The 18,703-nt window shown below is 40.8% G+C and overlaps 2 protein-coding genes across 9 annotated transcripts in view; one reads left to right on the top strand and one right to left on the bottom strand.

The window, feature by feature from the left end:
- Positions 1–11,161, top strand: part of MTFR1 (mitochondrial fission regulator 1) — a 48,548-nt gene extending 37,387 nt beyond the window's left edge. For 2 of the 3 annotated variants that reach the window (XM_040994942.1, XM_040994949.1), the window contains exons 5-8: positions 5,686–5,921; positions 7,823–8,063; positions 8,604–8,772; positions 9,614–11,161. In XM_040994942.1, the coding sequence (XP_040850876.1) occupies positions 5,686–5,921; positions 7,823–8,063; positions 8,604–8,772; positions 9,614–9,682 (715 nt within the window). In that variant the 3' untranslated portion in view covers positions 9,683–11,161. Of the gene's footprint in view, positions 1–5,685; positions 5,922–6,335; positions 6,345–7,822; positions 8,064–8,603; positions 8,773–9,613 lie in introns of all 3 variants that reach the window. The other variant, XM_040994957.1, reaches the window with a different exon arrangement.
- Positions 11,162–11,651: 490 nt separating this feature from the next.
- Positions 11,652–18,703, bottom strand: part of PDE7A (phosphodiesterase 7A) — a 115,697-nt gene continuing 108,645 nt past the window's right edge. For 5 of the 6 annotated variants that reach the window (XM_040994895.1, XM_040994903.1, XM_040994879.1 and 2 more), the window contains one exon: positions 16,177–18,009. In XM_040994895.1, coding sequence (XP_040850829.1) covers positions 17,804–18,009 — 206 coding nt within the window. In that variant the 3' untranslated portion in view covers positions 16,177–17,803. Of the gene's footprint in view, positions 13,433–16,176; positions 18,010–18,703 lie in introns of those variants that run through there. The other variant, XM_040994887.1, reaches the window with a different exon arrangement.

Genomic DNA, 18,703 nt, shown 5'->3' with positions numbered 1-18,703 from the left:
GGCCACAGATAGGGAGCCAGATGGGAAGTGGAGTAGCCAGGACATGAGCTGACACCGACATGGTATCCTGGCAGATGCAAGGAGAGGACTTTAGCCACTAGGCTACTGCACAGGGCAGAGTGTGGTATTTTTTTAAGGGTGGCAGAGATGGCCCTCAAGCTCAGGCAGAATGCCACATAGTAACAAGATTCTGAAGGAAGTGAGTCAAGAGGCAGGCTGACTTGCCACAGCTCAGTGCAAAACTGTGTGCTGCAAATTCAGTGCAGGTAATTCCAGTCTCATTTTAATCTTAATGACTTGATCCCCAAATTGACAACTTACATTAGTGAAATGTTGCATAAGTGGAAAGTTTTCCCAGAAATACCACTGGTAAGAACTAACTTTTAAAGAACAAAACTGAAGGCCTGTGTTGAACAGAATCTTCCACAGCTCAGTGCTTCCCACTGGTCTCCCGGGTCTGCAGCCTCATCACTTCCCTGCTTGGCCATCGCTTCTTCCTCTGCAGTCTGAGTAATTCCCCCTGCTCTGTTGTCTTCATCAACAGAGGTTGCTACTTAACAGCTGTGTAGAAAACTAGCCGAGAACTAAACTGCCAGCTTTTCCCCTGTCTAGATTCTAAGAAAAACAAAGTGTATTTTTCTGTCTTTGTAGGTTGCTCTGTAATCCAGAACAGCAAGGGAGGCTCAGTAGAAATCATTTTTGGGAACATCATCTTCTACAGGACATTGCTATTGTAAAATTGTTTCAGATTTTGAGTTTTTATTAAGTGTGAGATAAGGGGAAAGAAGGCTGAGGTGTATTACTTTTAACCTAGAGTTTTTGAAACAGATCTTTTAAAAAGGCCTTTGTATTTTGTGCTCTAAAAATACTTGCCTTGATAGTAACATTGGAAAAACAGAGCCAGGTAATTCCAGTGCAGTGCTCCTCTAAGTGGGAGCTTGTGGCCTGCCTTCGGGCACTGTGGAGCGACAGACACTAAAGGTAGCAGTCTTGGCAGCAGGGCTTGGTGTGCAGAAAAACATTTTTAGGAGCTTTACACTTTTGCTATAGTCTGTGTCTTCTGAGACATCCTTACTTGATGTCTCATCTATGTTTCTAAAAATTTTACTAGGTAGAAAAACAAAAGAACAAAATACACCTGTAGGAGTTATGTGAATAAGTAGTGAATAAGTAGAAAAAGTTGTTTTTTTTTTTTTTAATAAACTTCGTCATTTCTGCTCAGTATTATTTACTGAATTTTAAGTGATAATAAGCTCTAAGATTGTCAAATGTGCCCATCGTAGATTCTGATATACAGAATTGAATTGCCGGGACAGACTGACTGAAGCCTCTGCGTTCAGATGTAATATGAAAACAAACCATTAGCCTCATTTACATCCCCAAATATGACTATGTTTACTTTTTTAACACTTGTTAATTTTTTTTTAAGATTTATTTATTTATTGGAAAGTCAGATATACAGAGAGGAGGAGAGACAGAGAGGAAGATCTTCCCTCCAATGATTCACTCCCCAAGTGACCGCAACGGCCGATGCTATGCTGATCCGAAGCCAGGATCCAGGAACTTCTTCCGGGTATCCCACACGGGTGCAGGGTCCCAAGGCCTTGGGCCGTCCTTGACTGCTTTCCCAGGCCACAAGCAGGGAGCTGGATGGGAAGTGGAGCTGCCAGGATTAGAACCAAGCGCCCACTGTCATTTCCATTCTGCCTACCAGAATTTCCCCTAGTTCTTTCATGAAGTTTTTTAATGACTGTTCAGTTTTATTAAGAATAAAACATTACCAAAATTATATTTGAAGAGCCAAGTTATGTAATATTATATTAAGTGTAAGCAGGTAGAAATCAGTTTAATCAGTTAGATTAACAAAGAGCCACAGTAGCTATTGTATTCCAAACTTTTAATGTCTTATTTTTTTATTACAGGTTAATTACCGCACATCACAGAATCTATTAGCTTGTATAACAAAATCTTTCAAAGAAAGTATTGATATGTTTAATCAGAACATTGCCAGTATTCTTTATGAAAAATTTCACCTTTTTGTAATTTTCATGTACTTTGAAATTTTGTCATGTTTCCCCCCTAGTTTTGTGCTAAGAAAGGAAACAGTAATTCAAGATTTCTAAATCAACATTTCCCTTTTCCACAAATATGCCAAATAAAGTTGGTATTATGGTCTAAGCAGGGATAGGAGCAGAATATTTCCCAAATAGTGTTGTTTAAAAATGTAGTAGGTAACATTTTAAAATACAGATAGAAAAATTTTTGCAAGTATTCTCAGTGTATAGCAACTTAATTTTTATAGCATATGAGTCAAATTCAATTTGAAAAACATCTGAATTCACATATTACCAGAGCCTAGTCAGTGAGAGTTTTGCCATTCAAAACACAAAATGAAATGAAGAACTCTCACACTCTCAACATTAAATTAGCGATCAGCAGCATCCAGTTAAAGAAAAACAAAAATAAATTTTACTCTGAATTTCTTAACAGTAAGGAGTAGTTTTAACTGCAGAGTAACAGAGAAACCTAAAAGAATGGTGGCTGAAATACGATGCATTTATTTTTCTCTCACAATAGTTTATTTCTGTTTCACATCAAAGGTCCAAAGGTAGACAGTCTGGACCTTTTAGTGGTTGGTACAGTGTCCTTGGGAACCTGGCCAGGCTCTGTCATTCTTGACATTGGTTTTTCATTAGCTTCTGATCTTCCATATGACTTTAATATTACCTTGCAGTCATGACTCTAAGAAGAAAGACTCAGGCCAAAGATCTAAGAACCTTCCCTGTAGTGAAGAACCTAGATGTTTTCTGCTTTTGTGATTCTGCCTTAATGGCTTGGCTGGGGGCTGTGTGAACTCTAGGCCTGATAGTCTCCGGGACATCCAGCAGGACACCTGGCAGGTCACCTGGGCAGACCACTCCTCAGGAAGGAGGTACCTGGTGTTTGATAAGATCCACCACCCTATAGCTCATCAATTTGTACTTTTTGAAAGTTGCTTGCTTCAAACCCACCAAAAGAAGCCTGCTAAATCATGACTGTATAATTAATAGCTTAAAATGTATAAGAACCCAGTGCTGTTCATTGGGGGAGTGGGGCGGGGGGGTGGGGGAGAGGGGGCTCTCTCTGTGGCTCTTTTCCTGCCCTGCGGATCCTGCAGCAGCCTTGGCTGCAGCTGCTCCTCCCCCACCCAGACCTACTGGGCTGGGAGAGGTGGCTGGGAGACCTAGGTTAACTTGAATAAACTGCCCTTTATGCGTTGGCACCGACTTCAGACTTGATTTTCTGGGGATATCAAAATCTGGCACAACAGTAGAATTACCTCCCTTTAAGCTGTTTTCCTTGATGACTTACCAGTATTCAGTCTGTGATATTGTTAGGCCAACTCTATACTTGCCCTGCGCAACTGCAAAGGAAAGTGGGAAATGCAGTCCTGGGGCTGGTGCGTTGCTGCCCTGGGCTAAGGTTTCCTTTGCTCCTGTTCTCTTTTACTAAGGAGGAAGGGAGCGTGCTTGCTGAAGTAGGCCAGTGACTAGTGACCTCTGTTCTGTGCACTGGCATGAGCTCTGACTAAGCCTTTGCCTACCTTGCCTGAGCCTTGTTCAACTTTCATGTTAACTTACCGTTTACTGTGGCCTTTAGGGGGTGGAAGGAGGGGCGGTGTCACCGAGTTTGTTCATTTGAGGATCGTGAACCGGAAGTTCTATGAACAGGACATTACGAGGAGTGTATGTGATCATTTACCTGAAAAAGCAGCTTTTCAAAGGAATCTGTGGCTTCAAAAGCAAGTTGTTTAGCCTAGTGATTAGACACCCATGTCCCACTTTGGAGTACCTGGGTTTGATATTTGCCCCTGGCTCCTAACTCCAGCTTCCCTGCAATGTGGACGCTAGGAGGCAGCCTTGATGGCTTAAAGTAACGGGGTTCTTACAATGCAGGCGGGAGAGCTGTGTTGGTTTCCCGCTCCGGCCCAGGCTTAGCCATTGGCAGTGTTTGGGAAGTGAACCAGTGTGGAGGCGCTTTCTATTTCTGTGGTTCTCTACTTCTCTAGTAAAGCTTGTTGATTGAGAACAAAGGGAAAAAGTCAGTTACGAGTTTTCTTATCGTTAAAACTCTTGGTCAAGGCACTCCTTCATTCTTTCCCTGGCTATCTTGAGTGTGAGAAAAACAGGAGTCCTGGTAAAATTACTTATCATTCCCAGTATAAGTAATGATAAGTTAACAGTGAATGAGCATAAGTGGGCATATTTCTTCCTTATATTGTATTATCTCAAAACACTAAATTTTTTGACTTAGTGCTAAATAATGCTTTTTTAAAAATAGAAGGAGAGGGCCCGGCGCGATGGCGCAGTGGTTAAGGTCCTCGCCTTGCACGCCCGGGATCCCATGTGGGTGCTGGTTCTATCCCGGCAGCCCCGCTTCCCTTCCAGCTCCCTGCCTGTGTCCCGGGAAAGCAGTCAAGGACGGCCCAAAACTTTGGGACCCTGCATCCGCGTGGGAGACCCAGAAGAGGCTCCTGGCTTCGGATCAGCATAGCATTGGCCGTTGCGCTCACTTGGGGAGTGAATCATCGGACGGAAGATCTTCCTCTCTGTTTCTCCTCTCTGTATATCCGCCTTTCCAATAAAAAAAAAAATAAATAAAAATAAATCTTTAAAAAAAAATAGGAGAACAACATTGATAAGCTGAAAAGACTTAATAAATATCAGCTCCAGTATTGCCTGCCCCATGCGCTGACTGTGAGACCCTGAGATTACATTGTTAGCTACAGAATAGCATCTGCCTCATTGGGTTTAGATGAAATCTGCTGCTGGAAGCCCCAGCCCCCTGTGTGAAGCAAAGACCATAGTTCGTGCTAATTCCCTTTCTTTGTACCTGTCAAACACAGAAGACTTTCCTCAAATGGCACAGCAATAGAGCGCTGGGCCCGCCAGCCATGTATGGTCTGAAACTAGGACTTGTAAACATAATTATTCCCTACGCTAGAATGAAGAAGTGGAGAGTTCCAAATAACTGTAATGGGAAAAGATAGAGTGCAGGGAAAAATTTTCATGATACATGGTAACAGGGTTGGTTTATATAGATTATAGGTTAAGAAGAAATATAGTAAAAGAACCTGGCATATGATGTGTATCTAATTGAGGTTGACAAGTACTTTGCTTTTTTATCACTTTCAGAGGAATTTAGGTAGAATAAACTGGAAAAGTATTCTTTTTTATGGGAGGGGGAATAGTAAACTTAGTTTATTTTGTACTTTTTCTACCTTTTTAAGATTATAGATTCATTTATTCTTATTTATTTGAAAGGCAGAGTGATAAGGGGAGGGAGGAGGGAAGAGAAAGAGGGAAGGAAACCTTTGAGGTGCTGTTTCATTCCTGAGATGCTCGGCAGTGGCAGGGCTGGACCAGGCTGAAGCCAGCAGCCCATACTTCCATCTGGGTCACCCAGGTATGTGACAGAGCCATCACCTGCTGTCTCCCAGGTTGTCCAGAAGGAAGGTGGGATTGGAAACAAAGGAGCCAGGACTCAAGTCGGGCTGTCTGATAAGGGGTTATAGACATCCCAAGCATCGCGATGCCAACCGCTGGTCTCCACGGGATGTAGTTCTTGCATGTCATGCTCCGATCCTCTGCTGGTTATGATTGTGCTGTCAAAGCCCCTGACAATCCCCGTATGTTGTCCTTGCAGGACAGAGGTGAGGTTAAGGCCGACCCTCCAGGATGATGATCCTTTCTTTGAGAAGCCCCCAAGCAGGCAGATTTCCTTACCAAACTTGTCTCAAGAAGAGCCACAACTGAAGACTACAGCACTGGCCAATGAGGAAGCACTGCAGAAGATCTCTGCACTTGAAAATGAACTTGCTGCTCTCAGAGCTCAGATTGCCAAAATTGTCACCCTGCAAGAACAGAAAAACCTCATTGCAGGTCTGTAAGTCCTACATTCTTTCGCTGTAACCATCGAGCTGGAGGGGAAGAAAATGGCACTCATTAGACTGTTCCTTAGTTAACAGCTCTTGGGATTGTTAGAAAAACCACGTGTCTTATTTGCACAGTACAAAACCTGGTCAAGTTTAGATGGTTTGTGTGTCTTTGAGTGTTCTTGATGCTATTAGAGGAGGTGACTAGGAAATGTGCTTGGAAAACAAAGAAAACCATGCAGCTGAATTTCTGCTATAATGAATGGTTTTCTTATGTGCAATTTAGTTATCCGTGATAATGACACCAGTCATAACATGATGTATTTCCATGGGTTTTTGCCCGTTTAGTGAACCTGGGAGTTGCCTGCTTAGCCGCAGTAGCAGCGCGTCAGGCTCACAGTGAACCTGGGTTTGGGAGTAGGACTTCTAGGTGCTGATATTGCTGCCTGCAGGTCCTGAGGTCCACTTGATCCTTCACCTGCTTCTTGTTTTAAAATAGGGTTACTGTGAGCGAAAATGGGAGAAGCATACATAAAAGACCTTTAACGCACAGCAGCTACTTAATACTCACTTCTCTTCTTACACAGTTAGATACTGAATTAGGTTTTCTTACTCCTGGTCTAACACTGTTGCTTTTATTAGTGTGGCATTGTCACATTAGGTGAGCAACAACCTTGAAATCCTAGCCCACTCACTGCTGGCAGCTTGGGCGCTGTGCAGAGGAGCTAGGCACCCTGAGCACTGAGGCCCGGTAGGGTAAGGATTTCGCACAGTTTGGAACTTCTCATGACCCTAAAGTCTTGCTCTTTTCTTGTCCCTTTTTAAAAAGTTATTTAAGGTTTGTTTTACTTGAAAGGCAGAGTTGGAGAGCTGTTTCATCTGTTGGTTCACTCTCCAATGGCCAGGGCTTGGCCAGGCCAAAGCCAGATTTATCCAGGTTTCCCATATGGGTGCAGGTGCTTGGGGAGTTTCCTGCGCGTATTAGCGGGGAGCTGGATCTGAAGTGGAGCAGCTGGGACTCAGACCGGCACTGCAGTGCTGCAAGGGGCAGCCCAGTTCGGCATGCCACAATTCTGACCTCGCATCCCTTTTTTTTAAAAAAAATTATTTTTTTTGTTTTATTTTCTGTCCTCACTTTCAAACTGCCACTTTCTTTTGCTTTACCTCCCTCTTCTGGCAGAGGAGGAGAACTACTATAAATGGTGGGATAATTTGGGGTTAACAGTTCGATGTTCTACTCATGTCTGAATCTTCTGAGCAAAATGTCTTTCCATCAGTGCCAGTCCCCTCCTCTTTGCCCATTCGGTGTAGTTCACCCAGTAGAAAACTGCAACCTCACAATTCTGCAGGAAAATAAATTCTAGGTCCTTATTTTGTAATCTGTTTAACTCTTAATAGTTATCCCTTATTTTAGAAATTAAATGTAACACTTTTCTTCCACAAGGTTTTTCAAAAATATATCTAAAATTTTTCATCCAAACACTATTTATACAGACTTTGCAGTGCTAAGTCTTATATAAATAAAAATATACTTGAAATGTACATCTATTTTTTTTTCAAATAGGTGTAGTAGTATGCATCTGTCAGATAGTGCTGAAGATGGAGGTGTTAGTGTGTGACACACTACTTTATATTTCTGCTTAAAGTGATCAACTGGGCCATGGTCAAACTCGGACATTTGATATCACAGACACAACACTGTTAAATCAAACAGAGCTTTTCATTTGGAGAGGTTTGGACTGAGTGATAGTGACTGATTCACCAAGTAACTGAATCTGTCTTCTTACTTAACTGAGACTCTTTTTAAGGACATTGTTCTTAACAGTACAGTTTGTTTTTAAAAACTGGCATTTTATTGCATATTACAGGATTAAATATTTAAGTATTTTTCTTTTTTTTCCCCCATAGATTCTACCACATCTGTTAAAACAGCAGCACCCCCTCCCCCACCCCCTCCTCCCCCTCCCCCACCTCCTCCCCCTGCACTCCACCAAAGTCTGTCTGCCATTGATCTGATTAAAGAGAGACGAGAGAAAAAAGCCAATGGTGGACAGACTTTGGTTAAGAACAATCCAAAGAAACCAGACATGCCAAATATGTTAGAGATCCTTAAAGATATGAACAGTGTGAAACTTCGGGCAGTGAAGAGGTAAGTACACGTTGGCCTTTTCTCTTCCCCATGTGTTTATTCTTGTAAAACTAAGGTACTGGGCTTCTTGAGTTGTGATGTAGCTGCCATGAATAATTAAATTTTTATGAAAAAAAGATAGGTACTAGTTGCTGCTATACACGGTGACGAAGAGGTTAGCAAAATAAATAATTTCCATGTGATTGTCTTTATAGTTTTCCTATTTAACTTAAATATCAGCCCTTTGATATAAAGACTTCATTGTGATTGCTCAGTCATTTGTTAAACAAAGATATGCTGCTAGACATCCTGTTTGTCCAGAGGGACAGTGCATCCAGTGTTCTGGACATGCAGCAAATGGCTCTTCATTGTACTCCCGTGTGCCCTTTTGTTGAACATTCCGTTGGTTTCTCTGCCACTGCTGGTAGTATCTGTGTTTTTTTTTATGGAGTAAGTCTGACGTCAGCACAGTGCCTAGTGGGCACGAAAGGCTGGCAGGGTGCTTCTGGATGGTTTCTAGTGTATCAACCTATCCTCTTGGTTTCTTCTCATTCTTCTAAGGCCAGAGCAAGATGTAAAACCCAAACCAGCAGATGCTACTGACCCTGGTGCCCTAATAGCAGAGGCTCTGAAAAAGAAGTTTGCCTATCGGTATCGAAACGATGGCCAGGGTGAAGTTGAGAAAGGAGTTCCACAGTGTGAATCAGAGTCCACCTCAGAGAAGGTGTTGGTGAGTGTCAGCTTGGCTTTCTGTCCTGGTACTTGGTAATTCACACCTTGTAGAGCACCTGTCAAGCCAGTCAGCTGTGTCTTCCTCAAGCTAGATGCAAGGTGTGACACCCAGGGTCGTCTCTGTCCTCAGTTGTAGAGATTGTGGCTGGTTGGGGAAATGACATCTTTATAATTTTAATAGTTGTTCACTTGGAAATTTGAAACTTAAGAGAGGAGCATAAATAAAAAAAGCAAAAGTTAACTCCAGGATTTTATTAAGTTTGTTAAGCAAACTCCAATGGCAAATTTAAGCATAATGTGAAATTCACAACAGTTCATATTTTAGAGCAGTATGTATTTTTTTATTGTGATATAGATGTTGAAAGCAAAGCAACCTCACTTTCTCAGAACACTCTGAAAATCTTTTAAAGAAGGCAATATTTGTGCCTTAAGAGGGTATGTACCCATGTCACATGTGGAGATGGTGAGAATAAATTGATCATTTCTGAATTCCATGTACTCATGTTTGCTGTAGACATGTGCTTATCTGTTCCCAGGAAGAAAAGCTGACTCATTGTATTACCCTGGAAAATAATCTTTTTCTATCTTTACTCAGAGAAGTAAAATTGGACTACATTGGAGTATTGCTGCTTGTAGTTTTCTTCTAGAAAATACTTTGCACTTTTGTGTTTCTTTCTGTTACCTGTCTAGTGTAACTCAGTTCATTAAGGTTTCAACATGAGCAGTAGCTGCTTGGTTTTTCAGGCAGACCACACCTAACCTTCTCTGATCAATGACTGGGAAGGGGGCAAATCATTGCTGTTAAATGAGCCAGTGTCTCTAATTTGTTTCTTTTCTAGTTTGGACCACATATGTTGAGGTCTACAGGAAAAATGAAGGCTTTAGTCGAAAATGCCTCCAACTCCTAATAGAGAGTATGCTGAGAAAGACTGCGGGGTTCGGCTGCTGGTGAGGGCTGTCTTCGGCTGGTAGAAAGCAACACTATTTAGTAAATCCTGACTTTAGTATCCACTGGGCTCCTTTTTAAACCTAATTAGGAAGAAGCAATATCAAAGTACCATAAGTTTGGTTTTGCTTGTATAAGAGGTCTGTTCTGGAGCTCTCCTGGAACATTGCATGTTCTGACCTCTTTCTAATGTGTAGCCAGGATGTTCGGGTTTCCAGTCTTGAAAAACTTGTAAGATTACAGACTATTTAGAAAGGACATTTGTGAATGTTATTGTGCATTTTAAATGAACACTAATTTATCTGTTCAAATGTTTTATATTGCATATATTTGGATGTAACAGTGTATGTAAAAATCAGTAGTGAATGACAAGCAGTGGTGGGCACCAGCATCCTCATTGTTCTCAATGATCATTTTCTATTCAGTGATGGATCAGCTGCTACGATAGGGGTTGCTGGAAACTTCTTACCTTGGACAGAGTTTGTATCTGAGTTTCCCTCACATTTTGTGGAACCGGGGTTGAGTAAGAACCAGATGATGTTCAGTGCTGAAATTCTATAATGCCTTCCACTAAAGGGAAGTGGGGGACCAGGAAAGCTGCCTTCACCTCATTTTCATGCAGAGGTGAGGAAGAAAATGTAGTTTTCAAGTAAGGACAGGCTGCATTGTTGAATTAAATCCCTTTTTAAGTAATAACCGGAATGTACCACCTTTCCTTTCTGCTTAACGGATGGCATCAAAAAGGTGATGTTTGGCTAAGTTAATACTTCTGGAGATGCCAACATAATAGAGTTCACAAAGTTAATATTTTGGCCAAATTTTAAAGTTTTTAATGAAACATTGAATAGGCAAATTTCCTATTATTTGTAATTTATAGAATTTTGTTCTAATGAATTGTGTTATGCAGTGTAAACCTCGGGATGTTATTAGAAATGGAGACCTGCCTTTCTCATCTAGGGCTTCTACGGACTAGCCAGAAGTGATTATTTTTAAATGCTCAATACATTCTTATGATTTTCTCTCTCTGATAAATTCAGCTGTAGTTAGTACCAGACCCTCCTACCATGAGTAAGTACTTGAATTATTTAATTCTGAGGGAAAAAGTTATACTTCCTGGGAGGAGTAAGAAACATCAAGAATAGACATTGACCTTTAAGTTATTAAAAATACATGTTGTTCTCCTTAAATATTAAAAAACATTCATGGTTTGGTTATTCAGCTTAAATTTAAACTGGTTTATTTTATGTATTCTTGCATTGTTTCTAATTGCTTTATATTTAAATTTTCTATCTTCAAAGAAGTTAAGAAAATTCATCTGACATATTTGGACCTCCCAAGAAAGTGAAATTTGTATCAGTATTTAATTTTGGCTACTTGCTTCAACTTGGTTATTTTAAAATAAAGCAAACTTTTCCTTGGACTGTGCTGCCTATTTTTTATTTTTTTAGATAGTAAGTTTCTTATATATATTACACAAATAGCTTCTTGAGAGTAATTTGCTTTCTGCAGCTTTTAATGTGGAAATCTCGTCCTTAAAATATGCTGTCACTCTTCATCCACTTTTCCTCTTAAGGGGATCTCAACATTAGAACAGAAGGGTGGACACAGATGGTATCTGAATTCCCTAATGAGTCATTTATGGGATTCATGAGATCCCATACCCATCTCATTCAGTTTTGGGTGATTGCACCCAACATAATTTATGAAACAAAAAAACCTTAAAAGGAGTGAGACCTCTACATTTTATAGTTCAACTCAAAAAGGTTAAATAAGTTGCTGTACTATGTTATCTGCTGAATTTGGACTGTTCTGTGACCCTCATGCTAGATGACAGGGAGGCAGGCAAGGGGAAAGTGAGAATGGAGTTGGATCTACTGGACTTGGAGCTTTGTAATCCTGGCCAAGTCACATTTTTTTTTTTTTGCAATATATTTTTAAAAATATTCAGCTCAAAAGGTTACGAAAAGTAGAGTGCTAAAGTTATTACTGTTGCATTATTTTATGCAGGGTATCCTGTCTCAATTCGATACATTCTCCTAGAATGCAGCCCACTGCATGTGGGAGAGGCATCATCCCATTTGTGTAGTCCTGGTTGTCTCCTTAGTCACTTAATTTTTGCTGTTATAAATTTGTGTGTCTATGGTGGAAAGACATGAAAAATAATGACAGGGAACACATTTTTGAAAGTGTTCTGATAACTTTTCCTAAAGTATAAGTGCTTTCTGTGGACGAGAACCATGCAGGTAAACACAACGAAAGTGGCTCTAGGATTGACAGGCAGAATGAGACACTTGTTTCATAGCCATTTGCCCATTGTTTCTCATGACCTTCTTGCATATTGAAGTCCCAGTTCCTATGTTTTGGCCTTGTCTTCAGATAAGGAAAACCTTGGTCTAATGCTATGTCCTGAGAATAAATCACAGGAATAACATGACCAGGCAGGATCTAGGGACATTATACCATTCCCTCTGGGACTGCTCTTCTTGTTTCACTTCACTTAAGCTAGAAGCCTTATGATTCTACAGCTCCAACTTCTCAGATTCCTTATTTTGCTTGTAATTTGGACATTCTCAGGAGGGTAAATATTATATATGGTCTAATAGTTCTCTGAGCCCCCACCAAATGACTGTTATGGGCTACTACTTCCCAATGACTTTGCAGATGGAAAAGGCTAAATTTAAGGAAGGACAGATTTTCCTAATGGGAATTTTACCGACAGTGTCAAAAGGCCTTCTGTTAATGTTGCCTGGTGGCCATAAGGAATTTTTATGGATGAATGAAAAGATGGATTCCCCAGGGAGTTATAGAGTAGATGTGGGAAGTGGTTTGTTGCCTCAGGGTAGAGTGCCTCTGAATGCTAAGCAGTGGTTGTTGCCTTCTTCTCTGCAAGGGGAGCACCTGGCAGTGCTACCTGCTCAGTGCCCATGCACACAAGCTTGATGAACTGTTCAAGTTAGTCTCCCTCTGGAGAGTAAGGCAGTTAAAACCAGGAGCTCAGAGAAGGACGTTGTGAGGTACAGCTGTATCCAGGAGCTTTAGAAGGCAGAGATTATGAGGTCCACAAGTAGAAAGAACCTTACTGTGTATCAGTGCATAAATTTTTTTAGACGTTTCAAGTAAAAGGTGAGAAAATCACTCAGAAGCTTGGATTTAGCTTGCCAAAGGATCCAAGCCCAATGCTTTATAAAGACTGCATTGCATACTACCACCTTCCTAAGTGGAACCTGCAAGGTAGGGAAGAAATGAGAAGAGGAACAGGGTAGAAGAAAGCCCAGATGCACCGGCTTAGATGCCAGGCCCCGTTTGGTTGTTTCCTATAACCTGGCTGGCAGGGTTCTGCTGTCGGGAGCATGAATCCTCCTGACTAGAGTAAAAATACAGAAAGGAGTCCATCCCCGAGCCCTGCGGTGGGAACAATCCAATTACTACCTTGTGATGACACTTGGATGGAAATCGGAAAGTTTGGTGTTCTCCCAATGTTTCTTGGGATCTTGAAGCACTTTAAGTTTGTGCTTGTGTACTACCCGTCCCCTCCATTCCCTGGTACACCTGACAGGACAGTGTGCGAGTGTAGTGCCTTTGGGAGGGAATTAAAGAAAATGTGGGATCTGCCGTTCTTACAAGAGGAAGACAGCTGGCCAGATGAGGACAGAACTGAAGTCGAGAAGTTTGCAACTGTGAAGTTGACCGTCATGAGAACCAGACATTCTAGCTGTGATAAAAACAAACAAAGCAAAACACACTACTTGTTAAGTCACGCAGTTTGGGAAACTTGTGATAGCATCGGAGACAATTCCTCCACAGTAGTGCCTTCATATGGAACTTTAAAAACTGGATTATCACTACAATAGCCGATCTTAACATGGCTCAACCATGAAGAAATCCTTCAATCTATCTTTGAAAAACAACAAAGCAGATTTTTTAAAAAAGAAGCATTGTAGTTACAAGAATCTGTTGATGAAATTGGTGGAAAGCTAGAATAAGTCACTGCTTCCAATTTTACATTATAGCCAACAAGAAACCTAACATTAAACACAGAAGTCTCCATCACCATGCGACCAGACTGTTTCATACTGAAAATGTAAAACTATACCATTAAAACCAAATCGGAAACCTAGATCACTTTTATCAGTTACTAATGATAAAAATAATTAGAAATGACATTATTTTCATCACTAAATTATTCCCACTTTACTCATTTGTCAATCTGTTACTTATAAAATGAAAATATACATGTTGTCATCCAAGCATTTTGGTAGCAACCATGCTGCATAGTTTTTAATACCTATTGTCACAAAACAGGATTCTGGTATTTCTTACTTCTGCATAAACAAACCTGTTTCAATGACACATTAGTTACAGGTTAGTTTGTTGAACAGACATTTCTTGGTGACCCACTCATGTCAACTCTGTGCTCGTCACAGGAACCAGGCGGGAGGGAGAGACACACCATGAGTGCTGCAGCTCAGCTGTCAGCCACATAGCCTGTCCCAGCTGTGGACTACGGGCCACAAGTCACTTGCAGGTCCTTGGTAAATGAATGGCTGCATACTAAGCTTGGCACGCATCAGTACCACTGCATTCCAAATGCACACCAAAGCCATGTTGATTAATAACATTTTCTTAGAAGCAATACTGGAAACATTCACTTTTGGTCATTGTATACTTTCTTAGCAGGTCTGTGAGGGAATTTACACAATACTTACACATTAAATTATTTATTCATGCTTGAAAAACACTGAATACATCTAAAGTGAATAGTTTTTTTAAGTTTTAAGAATATAAGATTAAAAAAGGACTTTGAAAAAATAAAATTTTTGGAATCTTTAAGGAACTTGCTCAAGTTTGCAAGGGACCAGAATTTTTTATAAAAATTATTACAAGCTATCACTCATATAATGAAGACAAATTTTGGCCAGATATCAAAACATACTTTTTTTCCCCCTTTTTAAAATGAAGGACCTGTCAAGATTTCCTCCCATGGACACTTTACTCCTAGGGACACAGACTCGCTCACAGCTACACTGCTTGACCCAGAGAAGAGCTACATGCATTGATCTTGCAAAAAAAAAAATTTTTTTTTTAATTTTTTAAATCAGAAAGACATACGAGGGAGACAGAGAGGAAGATCTCCTGTCTGCTGATTCATTTCCTAAGCAGCTGCAATGGCTACAACTGTGCCTATCCAAAGCCAGGAGCCTCTTCCGGGTCTCCCACGCGGGTGCAGGGTCCCAAGGCTTTGGGCTGTCCTCACCTGCTTTCCCAGGCCACAGGCAGGGAGCTGGATGGGAAGTGGGACCCCCGGGATTAGAATAGGTGCCCATATGGGATCCTGGCGCATGCAAGGTGAGGACTCCAGCCACTAGGCTACTGTGCTAAGCCCATTAATCTAGAAGTTTATGTGAATTATACAGCCTGTCCCATAATAATACAAAGATACTTAAGATAGTTTGTGGAAGAATGAAATTAAAAGGTGAGTTTAGTTAGGCTCAAAAAACTTGAAGCCATACTTTTCATAAAACACACTTTCCAGGAATTTTTCAAAGGTTCCTTGTATGCACAGATTATATGTTTTGTACCAAAATAAACTTAATTCCATACCTATGAACTTTTAAAGTTTCCTACTTACATTTTTTAAATGTTATCTAAGTATTTTCTCAATTTTTGGAGAAATCAACGTGTAAGGATGCAGGTAATTTAAATTACAGGGCTACTTGTATACGATTCTCACATATACACAACAGTTTTCCAGTGGGTTTATTTATATATGTTGTGGGAAATGGGAGGAACACATGAGATTTCAAAGACTTAGCACCAAGAGAGCAGAAAACACCTCCGGTTTTTTTTTCTTTTTTTTTTTTTTATTGACTGCATGTTGAAGTGGTAAATTTTGGATACATGGGAGTAAGCAAAATATCAAAATGTCATCAAAATTTTTTCTATGTGGCTACCAGAAAGCCAAAAACTTGAACGGACCTGTTGGACCTCTCCCTCTTCTGTACAAAGAATGATATGTTTACTTAGAACTTGGCTTGATATCCCTTCTAATGATTTGCATCTGGGAAGACCTGGGTGAGGCCCAATGGTACTTGCCTTATTGCAAACTGAGTAGAATACCTTAAAGTGGACTGACAGATATAAATACAACTAGTAGTTTAGTACTTACAAGAGGTGCTGTTGTCTTCTGCAGTTCCCAACTGTGGGAAGAAAATGCTGTGGATTCGAGAGCCCTGGCTCACAACTGTTGGGTTAGTCAGAACTCAGCACACTATGCGACAAGGCGGGCCTCATTCGCACCACAAGGCGCAGATGGATAAAGGCAGATAAGCTCGTCAGATGGTGCCTGCACACAGCTCCAACTGATGCAAGAGCCCAGGAGTTCACTGGGACTTTCTAGCAATTTAGTATTGTGAATTCCAAAGGTCTGAGTTATAATGTAGATATCAAAGATAAAAATGTGAAAAGATAGGTTTTTATTCATCAGAAGTTAACAGCAACAGGCACATATTAAAATGAGTATGGCAAAGCCTTTTACAAATGGCTTTACACTCAAGCTTTCTCCCAAGAAAATGGCTGTTGCAACAAACTGTAAACATAATTAATAAACAGTCTTTTACAGTAACAAGGGAAATACAAATGAACTAAAAGAAAGCACCGATTTCTCTTAAAACTAGATTACAGTTGTGCTTACTATACATAAAACAATTGAAAACAAATTACAAAAGTGGAATGTTTTAAGTTTAAAATTAGTCCTTAAATTTTTGTCCTAGAAAACATCTGTTCACATCAAAAGGCCCATCAAAGGGTAATGTTTCATCAAAGGGAGGGACAAGAAAACAATGCACTTTTTTTTTTCAAATCAAAACGAAAATTTGGTCACGTAGCTTTGTGCATAGTTTAAGGCAACTGGAGCAATCGGTTACAGCTTACCTACCTTCCCCTCCCCAAGTGTGGCTGCTCATTTTGTCACATTCTGCAAGAATAAATAAAAGCTTACATTTCCAATCCTTTCCCATGTAGATTAAACGTAACATGCACAGTCACACATGCACAAATATACACACAAACACACACCCACACACAACATATCTCACTCACTGCAGCAAAAGGGACTTTAGTACCCTTGATCTGAAGGACACACTTCCCCATCCCACTTTATTTCAGATTGGCAAATACCCTGAGCTGATTATGGTGTTTTAAACATTCCACCTTTTTCTTGCATGTGCAGGTCAAGTGTACAGTAGTGAAAACAACATGCAATGTCTCCACTGCACAATCAAAGGACAGCTAGGACACTGGTGTTCTTCCCCTCCCGCCCCAAATTAAAAACTAACTAAGAGTTAAAAAAAAAAATTGCATTGCCAAACAGCACTGGAGTTGTAAGATTGGTGGTTTTCTATGATAAATGCTGTTTCCAGTGCACAAAATAAAAACATAGCAAATGGGAGGCCTTGGTGGCATCCAAGGAAGAAAAAAAGGCAAACCAGGGGAAAGAGCTGCAGTCTAAAGTTTGATCAGTGAGTTTTGTTTTGTTTTTTTTTCTTTTTTCTTTTTCAGTGGTTCCTTCACAATCATGCTCCAAGGCAATTTAGAACCCATATTTTCAGAGTTGATTTGTAAACATTGAGTCTTGCCAGAGGCAGCAGAGGCTGGGCACTTCACATTTCCGTTTTCTCAGAGAGAACTTAGTGGAAGGTACAGATAGACATTGTTCCATCAGACTGGTTAAATTCCAAGAGATTGCTGCTGAGAGGTTCGGTTCAAGTTTCAGGGTTTGAAGAGTAAATGCTCTGAAAAACACGTGGCACACCTCAAGTCATCCTTCGCTCCTTCTTTTGGACTCTCCTGCTGGGCTTTGCATAATCAAGGTTTCACACAAAAGCCAATGCATATTGCTATGTGTTCAGGTCTTACAGTTAAAAAGTGAGCTTAAATGATCCAACAGAGGAAATCTTGGAAATAAATAATGCTGGCATCATTCACTTGGAAACCTTGGCAGTCAAGAGTAAGTTCTCTCACCTCAAGACCCCATTTCACATTTCTAGAAACCTCCAGGAGGCAGTTTTTCCTACTGGTTCTGGGGTTAGGATAACCGATTTTCCTGAGGTAATAACTGTGAGTTCAACTCAAATGCAGCATCAGTGTCCTCACTGCTGGACTGTTCTCTCTGCAGTCCCTTCCAGCTGGCTTTATTGAGCCCCACGTGGCCAAGCATGGTCTGTGACAGCCTTGTGTTCGAAAACCTGGCCCACTCTGTAAATAAAGGCTCCACCAGGTAAGTCATAAAACCTGAGAAAGTAAGAGAAAAAATCTATTAACATTTTTTCTGAAACTTTGAAACATCTTTACAGTGCTAACCTTCTTAGCTACTATTTCAATATTACCTAAATCATATTTTTCAAAGATTGGAAAGTTTAAAAAATTTATTTGAAAAGGCAGTAGTGACAGAGAAAGAGACTCTTCCATCCACTGGTTCACTCCCCAAATGGCATTCACATTTGGATCACAGCCAGAGCTGGGCCAGGCTGAAGCCAGAAGGCTGGACTTCCAAGCAGGTCTCCCACATGGGTGGCAGAAACCCAAGTACTTGGACCATCTTTCATTGCTTTCCCAGGCACATTAGAAAGGAGATAGATTGAAACTGGAACAGCCAAAATTGGAACCAGAACTCTGATATTGCCTTTTTGTATTGTAGGGAAAGTGCACAACACTGTGTGTGAGAATCCTGTTTCTCAAGTGACTCACTGGGATTTTAAGCAGAGCTGAGCTGACAAACCTACCCAACCTCTTCTGCTTATGTCTCCCTCATTTGTACAATGGCACCCTCCTACGTGGCAGCCCTGGGGATAAGCAGGCCTCACAAAATTCGAAGAACTGTTCCAGTGAGACAAGTGAAGGCCAGGGCAGGGTCTCTGTCCAGATACACGTGAGGAAGCCCAAAATGAAGTGAAGTTGGTGGTCTTTTGCTGCTGCCCTTCAGGGA

The sequence above is a fragment of the Ochotona curzoniae genome, unplaced genomic scaffold (assembly GCF_017591425.1).
Source record: "Ochotona curzoniae isolate NIBS_2020 unplaced genomic scaffold, NIBS_Ocur_1.0 contig_1071, whole genome shotgun sequence".
Lineage (NCBI taxonomy): Eukaryota > Metazoa > Chordata > Mammalia > Lagomorpha > Ochotonidae > Ochotona > Ochotona curzoniae.
Note: the sequence above shows the minus strand (reverse complement) of the source record. Positions and strands in the feature narration are given on the sequence as shown.